This window comes from Astyanax mexicanus, chromosome 8 (genome assembly GCF_023375975.1).
Source record: "Astyanax mexicanus isolate ESR-SI-001 chromosome 8, AstMex3_surface, whole genome shotgun sequence".
In the NCBI taxonomy this organism is placed as follows: Eukaryota; Metazoa; Chordata; class Actinopteri; order Characiformes; family Acestrorhamphidae; genus Astyanax; species Astyanax mexicanus.
Window position 1 is genome coordinate 33,741,725 of NC_064415.1, and position 12,513 is coordinate 33,754,237.

The 12,513-nt window shown below is 37.2% G+C and overlaps 1 protein-coding gene and 1 long non-coding RNA gene across 6 annotated transcripts in view; one reads left to right on the plus strand and one right to left on the minus strand.

Moving 5' to 3' along the window:
• Positions 1 to 3,011, plus strand: part of smarcd3b (SWI/SNF related, matrix associated, actin dependent regulator of chromatin, subfamily d, member 3b) — an 83,754-nt gene extending 80,743 nt beyond the window's left edge. For all 5 annotated transcript variants that reach the window (XM_015606813.3, XM_007230316.4, XM_015606815.3 and 2 more), the window contains 4 exons: positions 104 to 239; positions 330 to 452; positions 667 to 768; positions 2,062 to 3,011. In XM_015606813.3, coding sequence (XP_015462299.1) covers positions 104 to 239; positions 330 to 452; positions 667 to 768; positions 2,062 to 2,115 — 415 coding nt within the window. In that variant the 3' untranslated portion in view covers positions 2,116 to 3,011. The remainder of the gene's footprint in view (positions 1 to 103; positions 240 to 329; positions 453 to 666; positions 769 to 2,061) is intronic.
• Positions 3,012 to 4,954: 1,943 nt separating this feature from the next.
• On the minus strand, positions 4,955 to 6,335 carry LOC125803979 (uncharacterized). The gene is made up of 2 exons (XR_007440459.1): positions 5,981 to 6,335; positions 4,955 to 5,949 (listed from the first exon to the last, which is right to left on the minus strand). It is a non-coding gene; the product is annotated as an uncharacterized LOC125803979 (long non-coding RNA).
• Between the last annotated feature and the right edge of the window lie 6,178 nt (positions 6,336 to 12,513).

Below are 12,513 nucleotides of genomic sequence, written 5' to 3' on the forward strand. Positions count from 1 at the left end.
TATTATTGGTTTTCCTTTGGCCAGTTTGTTAAATGTGTTGTGTTATCTTGATTTTATTTTTGATAAAACAACCTATGCTGGGTGTGTTATCCTTGGTGTTTAGTGTGGACCCTAACGATCAGAAGAAAACAGCCTGCTACGATATAGACGTTGAAGTGGAGGATCCGCTCAAAGCCCAGATGAGCAACTTCCTGCTCTCCACAGCCAATCAGCAGGAGATTGCGTCACTTGACAATAAGGTAAATAAATCGCATCAACATCCATGGAACACACATGAATCCTAGATGTGCTTTTGTGACATTTGCATTTTACTTTATAATCTGCTACAGATCCATGAGACCATTGAGTCCATCAACCAGCTGAAGATTCAGAGAGACTTCATGCTCAGCTTCTCCAGGGATCCTAAAGGCTACATTCAGGACTGGCTGAAATCTCAGAGCAGAGACCTCAAAGTAAGTCCAACTTTCTTCTAAACTGCATTAAGTTCAATAGTGCATTTTATTAAAGCAAAGCTCTAATGGGGAGCATCTAATGGTGTCACTTCACTTTTATAAACATCTCACTCTACCAAAGATGACCATTCTTTGTTGTTCGAGTGTAAGACCTTTTGTTAAAAGTCAACAGTGGGAATAGGTTTTTCAATAATTGCATTCTGACTGGTTTCAGCTGATGACGGATGTTGTTGGGAACCCAGAGGAGGAGAGGAGGGCGGAGTTTTACCATCAGCCCTGGTCTCAGGAGGCCGTCAGCCGCTACTTCTACTGCAAGGTGAGAGAGGAAATACAATATTTTATTGGATGCATTAGATCAATATTCAGTACAGAAATCAGTCAATTTAATAAATGGACATACAATATTTTACTGGATGAATCAAATCAATATTTAGTCCGAGAATCAGTCAGCTATTTGAATCAAATATTCACATTGCCACTGGCTGCAACACAAGCCCAAAGCATGATTGATCCACCCCTGTGCTTAACAGTTGTTTTAAGTGTTCTTTTCATAAATTTCTGTATTCGTTTTCCCCAAACAAACCTGTGCTCACAGCAATGCCCCAGGGTTGTTTAGTCTATACATGTCTATAGCTGCGTTTGCTGGTGCTCCAAGTGGTCCAGTGGACCAAGGCTCTGGCACTGTGATCAGGAGATGTTATGCAGCTTACCATCAGCTGCTGGAGTCTGAGAGAGAGCAATTGGCCGTGCTACCCAGTTGGTCAGCACAGGCATGATGTATTGAAGCCGAGCCACTACGTTTTCCTCCGAGTGCTTTTCTCGAGTGCGCTGGCTACATCTGGAAAAGAGACGGTGGCTGACTTCACATGTATCAGAGGAGGCATGTGCTAGTCCTAACCCTCCTGGCGTTCGGGCATCACCAGTGATAGGGTTAGTGCAGCTGATTGGGTGGGATTATCAGCATACCTAAATTAAGAAAAAAAGCAGGATGAAAAATAAAAACTAATAAAATAATAATAAATAAATAATAAAAAAATGGCACATTATGGCACTTCATAAAAATGTGTCATCTAAATTATTTAAGATCCCTAAATTATTATGCAACGATTATATAATTTGAAAAAAGTGCATTCATCAGAGTGTCTGCAGAGCTAAACAAAGTCTTAAAAAGTCTTAAATTAATTTATTTAAAAAAAGCCTTAATTTTTCTTAATCTAAATCTTCAAATCTTTCAGCACGCAGTTTTCACGCCTTATGCCTGCATTGTTAAAATAGCAACAGAGCTTGTGATTATATCTATGCCGATTGGCGTGGTGGTATGAAAGTGAGGTGTGTTTCAGGTAAATTTCTTGTGTATTGCTATCTTGGAGATGGAAAACACAACAGCACCATTTTTAAAATTCCAATCTGCCAAAGTTGGAGCTCACCTGACTCTTAAAGATAATGACAAGTGACACGCTGATTGGTTTATTTCACATTATGTCCAAAACACACCCCTGATTAATTAAGAGAAATAGTACACGCCTTTTGCGCCTCAGTGTGGTGTTATGAAACTCGTTTCTAATACTGATTATAAAATCTAATAATTCTACTCTTTCATTTCTCTCAGATTCAGCAGAGAAGACAGGAGCTGGAGCAAGCCCTGGCTATAAGGAACACTTAGACTGCACCAAGACCTCCTCAGCCCTCAGCTCCCACTCTGTCTGCTCTTCTTCAGTCTGAGCCACATGGATCCCCCTCACTCCTCATTATCCCCTCTTTTTTTTACCCCCCTGCAGTGAGTGTATGAGTGTATGTGAGTGGGGTGTTTGTCTACGGATGTGTTTGTTTGTTGTCACTGTGATCCAAGACCCATTTATGTACAGAGGTTCAGAGGCCCCTTTGAATCTGTCCTTTTTAAACAGTCATGATGGTGCTTTGCCCCGTAAGCTTTACTTTAGAGCTCACAACCTACTGCTCACATCTTTTGTTATTGTGTACAATACAGTTCAACAGTCCCGAAACATTTAAAATCACTACACTGTACCCTAATTATGCACATAAATTAATAGAAAAGAACAATTTCTATTCAATTTGCTAAATGAAAATATGTTCTAGGAAAGGTAAGAGTGATTTCCTGCCTAATACTTTGATGGTTTCACTCTGTTTTCAGTGTTACGGCTTCAAATGGTTAATTTTTTTGTTATCAGTATTTATAAAGCATGGAACCCACAACATATGCTGGAATATGGCATGCTGGAATACGATGATCTGAGGTTCAGGTTTGTTTGTTTTTTATAGCTCATTATGAGGGGAAAGATTATAATCAGAAGACTACAGTAAGAACACTAAAGGCACATATGGAAAATAATACCTATAATAATATTAATAATACTGTTCTTTTGCAGTATAAAGCTGTAGTGCAGTCGCTTCATACAAACACGGTTCATTAAATGTCTAGCGTTGTGTAAATATGGGGGCACAGTTTTGTTAGTCGTCTCTTTCTGGTTAGCTGTAAGATATTAGTATTATTATTATTAATGTGTTCATATGCTTGCTATGACCCAAAACACGGGACTATGGGCGGGTGGGTGGGTGGGTGTTTGTTTGTAGTGGTATGGGGGTACGGGGGTATGGGGCGGGGGGTTATGAACAGTACTGTTCTCAGCGTTTGTCTTTTTTCTGGCCTTTTTTTTAAGAATGCTTTCTTTGTTTGATGTCTACCAAAGGTCACACACTCTTAGGTTTTAAGTATTTATTGAGTCATTTTCATAATAATGAAGGGCACCAGCTAGTTGTTAGACTGTTAAATATTGGAGTACATAGAAAGTAGACCGACTAAATACGTACAATGTTTAGTTTGGAATAAAAACGAGAAAAAAAGAAGAAAAAATAAGTCACACCTCAGTCAAGCACCACAACTTAAAACCTTTTTTGCACTAAGTTGTTGTACATTAGTAGAACGTCATCGTATACACATCTGTCTCCATCGTTTTAACTGTCACTTGAATGAACAAGGCAACGAACGAACGGACTAATGAAGGAAAATGAACTGAACTTATTTTGATAGAAATGACTAAGGCTACGTTCACATTACAAGCCGCATTGCTCAAATCAGATTTTTTGCTCAGATCTTGAGGGTTCACATTCACAAATGTAAGTGATCTGTATCTGTGTGTAATGTGAACGAATCTGTCCTTAAAACATCTCACATTTGCACATTGATACCTGTATTAACGTCTTCTTCTTCACCAACAACACAAAACGTCATATTTGAGAGACGACTCGTAGCTTTAAGACAGTGAAATGGATGTGTTAGCAGCTCATATGTGGAGAATCTGGAGTAGAGAGTAAACAGCTGGTCTGAAGTTCATGCTCAGGTCGAGGCAATAGTATATATATCTACAGAACCGGAGACCGCAGTTCTAGGACCCTATGTTTTCGCGACACTGCCACCTAGCGAAATTAATGACTTACTACACCTTAAATATACCACCACGTTAGCTAACTACTAACAGATTTAAAGGCTTATTTCACCCAAATATTACCAATTCAGCTAACTACTTACAGATTTAAAGACTTATTTCACCCAAATATTACCAATTCAGCTAACTACTTACAGATTTAAAGACTTATTTCACCCAAATATTACCAATTCAGCTAACTACTTACAGATTTAAAGACTTATTTCACCCAAATATTACCAATTCAGCTAACTACTTACAGATTTCAAGGCTTATTCCATCCAAATATTACTTTGTCTTAGAATTTATCTTAGAACTTCCAACCACATACCAGAGACACAAGGAAAACTTGGCGCTATAATATTTATTTGATATCTGAAAATTATTTGAACTACTTTTCAATTATTAAAATCTTTTTAGACCTTCAAACTATTCTAGTGTCTATTAGAGCTGGGCGAAATTGAAAAAAAATATTGGAAACAGACAGCACTATTTAAAATGAGGCAAAACTATTGTTCCCTTTAAATTTAATTTGATTTTTTTTGTTTACGAATAGTAAGCTGCTCCTCAAACGTACATGCAGCTTTTATATTAAAGATGGTACAAACATAACCTACTTGTATTTTCAGTATTAAAGTGAGGGCTGCCTGACAGAGCTATACACAGTCTACGGTCCCACCCATACAGTTATTGGTCCCACCCAGGCTAGGTGTAACCCAGCCCTTTTACAATAAACACATATTTTTGAATAGAGCTGAATAACGTTTTAAAAAACGAATTCTGTGGGGATATTAAAATTTGACAATATAAGCAGAGGTTACACTAGCTGTTGCATTTAAATAAAGGAGGTAGAATTACAGTATATTAGAAAAAAACATGATTGAAATTTGTCTGTTTTGCCATTGAAACCTATGGGGATGAGTGGGGTTACACAGCTTTCTGCAGCCGAACAGCAGGGGGCGCCCGACCTGTGGTGGCTTCACTTTTGAGAGGCGATGCGCTGTCCAGCTATACACAATCTATGCTTTACATCTGTATTCGATTTAGGACCACATATGGCTCAGGTCAGATTTGAGTCACCTCAGCCTGGTAATGTGAACGTAGCCTAACTAACTAAATAACCTAAAGTCTTGATCATTGAGGTCTGTATCAGGTTTTTTTTTGTAATTGTGTAGTTTTTGGAGGCTCACTGATCTCAGTGTTCTCAATGTTCTCAGTGTTCTCAGCTTTCTACCAGATCTCATTGTTTTTGAGTAATGAGATTTGATTCTGGTACATCCATGGGAACACCATCTTCATCTTCCTCTACATCTACGTCATTTACAGCAACATTTTCAGCTCATTAAGATTTTTTGAGGAGTTTAAATGTTTAAGCCCTTTGTTTTGCGGAACCTCGAGACGTCAGGAGGCTCCGTGTCATTTTTCTAAGGCCTATGCATGCTGCATGGACAGAGCTTTTTTATACTTTCATACAAGGACGTTTGAAACCCTTCTGACCCACAGGGAGGAGATCAGAAGAGCACTGACCCAGACGGACTGGGTCAATCAGATCTGTGTGTGTCATCTTCTTGTATTCTTTTGATTTGTTTTGAAGGTCTTCTCTGTCTTGTTGTTGTTTTTGTCTTTATGAAAGACTTTAGTGATTTTAGTATTGGGAATTAAAATTGAAGAATTAAAGAAGCACACAAAGGGGATTTCTACCAGGACGAAACAGGATGATTTCAGTCTGGTTCATCATCAAGACTACAGCGCCTCCTACTGAATCCTCCTGAAAGAACTGAGATCTGCATCTACAGCAGTACAGACCACTTTTTTGACTTTTTGAATCTGTGGTATTAGCAGCTAGCTTGTTGTTGTTTCAGTTGTGTTCAACTTCTGAACTTCAGAACACCAGAAACCTCTTTTTTTTCTTTCTTTTGTCCTGATTAATTGATGCTCATGGACATTGTGTAGATCTACCCAGTGTCAAGCTGCGTCAAGTTTTTTAACTCTACGTTTTTAGTGATGGATCCACCTGAAGCTATGTATTCCTGTGGCCTAGCATAGAAGCTGCCCTTTTACACCAGTTTACCAGCTAATCCTGACCACTGGTTTAAAACCTGCATTGAAAATGGGCATCTTCTTCTAGCCTCAATGTATATAGCATAAAAAGGAGTTGCCATGAACTGCTGATCAGTGATCTTTTATTAGAACTGAAGATGTAAAGACTGATCAATAGAGGGAGGCAGTCTGTACGCAGTGGATGCACATGAAGAAGTATAACGAGAGCAGTTTGTCTTGTCTTGGTTGATTTGCCTTTCTCACCAGTTCTGTTGTTCACTTGCTGTATCACCCTGTTCCACTGTCAGCAGAGACAAACCAGTATAACAACCACAGCTGTGACTTTGTGGTGTAGCGTGGATGTAAATAAACAAGCGTTTGCCAAAGTTTGTAAAAGGGACCCGACTCTTGAGGCTGCTGTGAGTTTTATTTGAGTGTGTGTGTGTGTGTGTGTGTGTGTGTGTGTGTGTGATGACTCATTCTGAAACAACCACAGTGTACTTAAGAAAAGTTTAAAAAAAAAAAAGAGCAAGTAAGGGGCCGCAGCATTCATAGAGGGGCACCAAAATCTCAAACACTTTAATGAAGTTAATTTTGTGGCAAAAGTTTTAACACAAAAAAGATTTTAAGAATCAAATGAAAAAAGTGTATTTGCACATTTAAAAACAGAAAAAAAGTAAATATACAGCTCTTTGAAAAAATAAGAGAACACTTAAAAATAATGAGTCTGGAATATAATCAATAGGAAGATGGATGATCACAAGCCATCAAACCAAACTGAACTGCTTGTATTCTTGCACCAGGAGTAAAGGCATAAAGTTATCCAAAAGCAGTGTGTAAGACTGGTGGAGGAGAACATGCCAAGATGCATGAAAACTGCGATTAAAAACAGGGTTGTTCCTCCAAAAATGATTTCTGAACTCTTAAAACTTTATGAATATGAAATTGTTTTCTTTGCATTATTTAAGGTCTGAAAGCTCTGCATATTTTTTGTTATTTCAACCATTTCTCATTTTCTGCAAATAAATGCTCTAAATGACATGAATTTTATTTGGAATTAGGGAGAAATGTTGTTTGTAGTTTGTAGAATAAAACAACAATGTTGGTCAGTGGTGGCTGACTTCACATGTATCGGAGGAGGCATGTGCTAGTCTTAGGGATATACAGCTGAGTAGCAGCTGAATTCGTGGGAAAATTGGCCGAGCTAAATTAGGAGAAAATGAAAAATAAATACATAAATATAAAATGTTACAATATCTGAAAATATGCTCTACCAAAATAATTCAACCAAACATGAGCTGATGTATCACAAGATATCAGATATCAGAAGACTTTCCTCAGTGTGCGCACTGATGCCTAGCTAATTTGGGAGAAAATGGTAAAAAATTAGAAATACATTTATAGAAAAAAAAAGCTTATATCTGTCACTTTAAATAAAATGAAACTATTTTTATATTCAAAATACACAAACCAAATTAAAATAGATTATATTTCAAAACAAGGTTCTTAAAATAACTATTAACTGTAAGGATCTTAAAATAATAATTCATCTTATTATATCAAGAATATATCCTAAATCAAAACCCCATGTATCATCTCATAATAATGAGATACTTTTTCAAAATACTTTCTAGCTTTTTTTTTTTTTTTTTTTTTTTGTATTGCAAAATAATGAATGGGAATCTTAAAATAATGAGGTACTGTCTAAAATTAATAACTGCATGTCGTGCTGAGTGGTATACCGGTTCATCCGGTACTGTTTGGAGAATAAATTAGAACAGTACTTTATCTGAAGAGCTCCTGTTGCTGTTCCTTGTGATATGAGTGTTTTTATCCGAGTAAAATTGAAAAATAAATTGCTAAATTAGGAGAAAAATTGATACAATGTCTGAAAATAGCCTCAACCAAAAAAATTCAACAGAACATTAAAGGGTTAAGCGCAAGTCATTTATATTTTAAATATTCCTTTGTATGTAATAAAATATTGTATAGTAGTAATGGAACATTTGCAGAGGTGCTAAATCATAAGATAGCAGGTCTGTTAATTTGCTCTCATGTTTTAAGCTCTCAAAACATAAATATGAACAAATGTCATTAACCTCAGTAATAAATCACAATAGTCTCTCAGTGACAGAGCAGAATTCTGTCCGCAGTGTGTGTTTTGTGATGGATCTGGGTCCTCTTGTGCAGACAGATGTGTGATTGTCTCTCTCTCTCTCTATACTGAGGAGGAAACAGGTGGCGGTTTGTACAGCAGTCTGGCTGTGCATTAATAAGGTTCAGCCTCCTCTTCATAAAAAGAGCTCTTTCATTCGCTCTCCTGTTCCCACCCTCTCAATCTCTCTCTACCCCTCTCTGTTTTATTAAAGTGGCAGTCTGTGTTATTTTGTTTCTAAACTGAAAGCAGAAGCATTTCTGAGTGGAGAAGTGATTAAAAATGTTGTGTTTATTGGTACCAGTGCGCTGGAACTACTATCCCTGCTAAGCCTAATATATTCATTCTAAAAACTGATTTTCTGGTCACGTTATGCGTCTTTACATACTTACTTTACACATACAGCCTCTAAAAGACCATGCGGCTCAGTTTTACCGAACGTGAGCAGCTGGTGAAGGGAAAACTCAGAGCTCAGTAACTCATTCACTCATAGTAAAAACAAAGAAACAATGAAGTGAAGCTTCTGGCTAAGCATGCTCTCTCTCTCTCTCTCTCTGAGTGAACATAACCTGAATTGGATTTATCCGCTCTGAAAGGAGACCGCATCACACCCGCCCAGTTTAAAATGATTCTTCCGCATGCTCGGTGCAATTACCAAATCCCAACATTTATGGACCTCAGCTTTAAATTAGAAGAAAATAGAAGAGTGCAGTGCTGTTCTGTCAGCAGTACACACTGATTAAGCATCATGTTTTTACACCTATTATCAATTTTCTCAGCTGCTCCATAAAGCATAAAGCAACACTTTGTAGTTCTATAATTACAGATTGTAGTCCTAGACTATTTCTCAGCATACTTTAGTTATCCTCCTTTAACCCTGGTCAGGACCCAACAGCATTACCAGAAAGTTATTTATGTGTGTAGTATCATTCTCAGCACTGCAGTGACAATAATTGACATGGTGGTGGTGTATATGTAAAGACATAGGGCCTTATTTTAGCTATCTATATGTGAGCTGCCAACACCTTGTTCATCTCGAAACATCCATGGCATGTACTAATTCTTTTAATTAATCACTGTGTTACATGCCATACCTTTAAGAACCAGGTGTGCTCTGACTTTAGCATATTGCTATTTTAGCGACATGGCACTTTGGCGCTTTTCAGAAGAGGAAACAGACCTCTGTGTTCACGCTGTGAAGGTCTACAAGCAGGTAATTTACTGGAACAGCGAAGTTATTTTATTTTTAATTCTGTTAAACGTTGAAGAAAATGTTGGGTTTGTGCACTGCAGGCATAAGTGTGTTACCAAGATAGCAATGAACATCTGACAGTTGACTGTTCTTAACAGTTCTTATCGTTCAGTAGCGCAATTGTGTTTTCCATTGCCAAGATAGCAATACGACAGAAATGTACCCGAACACACCTCACTTCCAGACCACCACGCTCATCTGTGTAGATATATTCACAAGCTCAGTTGTTATTTAAATAATACAGGTGCACAAGGCGTGAAAATACGTGACTGTTGACGGGGTGCAAGATAGTAATGAGCTTCACAATGTGCCTTGCGCAGGGTGTAAAATAGGGTTTTTTTTTGCAATGTGTGTGTTGGTTCTTCAGTGGTTAGAGGACGCTGTAGAACAGGATGAAAGGAGAATAATACAGAATATGCATAGAAACAGATTACAGGACTACAGTCTGTAGTGATATAAATACAGAGTGCTCCTTATGCTCAGTTGAGTTGGAAAAAATCATAATAATAGGTGTAGAAATTAGGAGGTGCTGATAAACATATGCTTGGTCAATGTATCTGGAACTATCAGTGTAGCCTGTGTAAACATTAGGAAACACTGTACAGCAGGGGTTGGCAATTAAGTCCCGGGCAAGATATTTTCCAAGCCATTACGTGGCGGGCCACAAAAAAAAATCTGTTTTGGAAAATGAAGTGTAATTCAATTGATTTTCAATTTTATTTCTATAGCGCTTTTTACAACAAAACTTGTCACAAAGCAGCTTTACAGAGAAAAACAGGTCTTATGAGCAGCACCACAGAGATGCCAATTTTTATGGTGACACAGTGACAATGGGATGAAGTGCTACAGACTAGTAGCTCTCGAGCCCAGAGGGTTGTTGAATTTAATTGCAGAACAGTTGATCTCAAAGCAGGTAAGGAAGAAAGAAGAAAGGAAAAAAAAATAATAAATAAACACACTGGTCCTCACGCTGGGTCCAACCCCTGTCGTCAGGGTCGCGTTCCAATATCTTACTGCTGCCCCGTCTAGTGAATTAGGATATGGCCTGGAAACGCCCTTATAAGGAGATAAGGAGCCTAAGAACAAGCGGAAAAACGAGAACAGGCGGAAACTAAAGTCACGCAGAGCGCGACAGAGAGAGAGGGGAGGAATGTAAACAAAAGCTCGCCAGAGAAGCATTTTTCCCCTAATTGTTCATTATAGTTCAAACAACCTCAAGGGCCAGATATTTCATATTTGCGGGCGTCACAGGCCACCTATTGCTGACTAATGGCTTGCAGGGTCCGGACTGAGATGTTGTGGTTCATTTACTTTGGAAGTTGGGTGTTAGGAATGGGAATATGTTCTCTTAAAACATTTAGTTATTATTGTTAGCATTGTCTAAGGTTAGCATTGTTAGAAACACCAGTTGGTAGCAAAACATTCTGCAGTTTTTTTGTGCCTACAAACACCATGAAAACACATCCACAGAGAAAAGCTGGACAGTGCTATGTGTACGACTGATTTAATGACAAACAAATAAATAAAAGTGACAATATAATACTGCTGCTTTACTACCATTGACATGTTTCCTACTATTGAAAAATGCAGTGGAATTAAACATTTGATATTGTTCTCTGTTGAGGAAATGAGTACACTTTCAGTATAATTGCTACATATGGACCCATTTCATATTGGAGTCACTCAGGAGCGCCATCTGGTGGTCTGACTAACCTGGAAGAGATTCTTAAGTGGGTAGTCTCCTCTCTATTAGAGATTATCTGGTTTAAACAGGGCTAATCAGAGAATATTAGCTTTTACTACTCATTAGCCACATTAATTACATTAGCCTTAAACTACACAAGCAAACTTCACACAGACTGCTGATTAACCAATCAGGTTTAGGGGGAACTGCGTGAATAGATTTTTTTGTGGAACTACCTCTTTAAGCTCGCTCTCTTTTGCAGTATGTGTGCTGAATTCCAGTCAGGCTGGTGATATGAAGGCTGTAGGGGGGAGGGGGTTCAGAAGAACTCATTTACAGCAGAGCTGCACCCAGAAGCTTCTTCAGCACAGCCTGTTCACTGCTGTCTGCTCTGCCGTGACATAGAGAAGCAGATTTAATATAAAACTAACCCCTGTTCCCCCAGGCTTCCACTTAAAGCAGCACACCCTGCAACAATCTGCAGCTTAACCCAAGCAGATACCACTCATAACACTCACAGCACTGATAAAACTGTGTGTACAGACCTGATGTCACAAAAACTACAACATTCAGAGAAGTAAAGCCTATATATATATAAAATATGTAATATATAAAATAAAAAAATATGTATTTAAAAGCCCAAACATGTCACTTAGCATAAAAATAAACTTTTTTATATTCCAATTTTACAAACCAAGTTTCTTAAAATAACCAGTAACTGTAAGCATCTTAAAATAATGAGGTCATCTCATCATATCAATAACATATCTTAAACCATAACCCCATGTATTAGCTCATTATAATGAGATTTTTTTTTTAAATTACTTTCAACTTCAAAATAATGACTGGAAATCTTAAAATAATGAGGTAGTATCTAAAACGAATGACTGCATTTCATGATGACTTGCTGTCTCAAAATTAAGTTTTATCTAAAAAGAAATAAGGATGCAGTATTTTAAAATGATGAGATAGTATCTCAAAATAATTACCAAGCATCTTAAAATAATGAGATCGTATCTCAAAATAATGAAATAGTATCTAAAAATAATAAGATAGTATCTCAAAATAATTACCAAGCTTCTCAAAATAATGTTTTAGCATAAAAAACAGCTTGAAATCTCGCAATAATGTGAAATTATCTTAATAATGAATCAGCATCACAAAACCCAAAATAATTCAAAATAAAGATTGTATTTTAGGTTGACTTACTGTTTAACTTACTGAATGATAATAATGACTTTAAAATGAGATAGTATCTCAGAATAGTGACAAGATAAAGAATTACACAATCAAAATAATAACTCATCTCATAACTCATCTCATAATAATGACCTCAAAGTAATAACTCAGCATTACAAAGTGACTTATAATTAAAAATAGTCTAAAATAATGTAAAAATAATTATCTGTCTCTCAAAATAATGAATTGGCATCACAAAACTCAAAATAATTCAAAATAAAGATAGTATTTTAGGTTGACTTACTGAA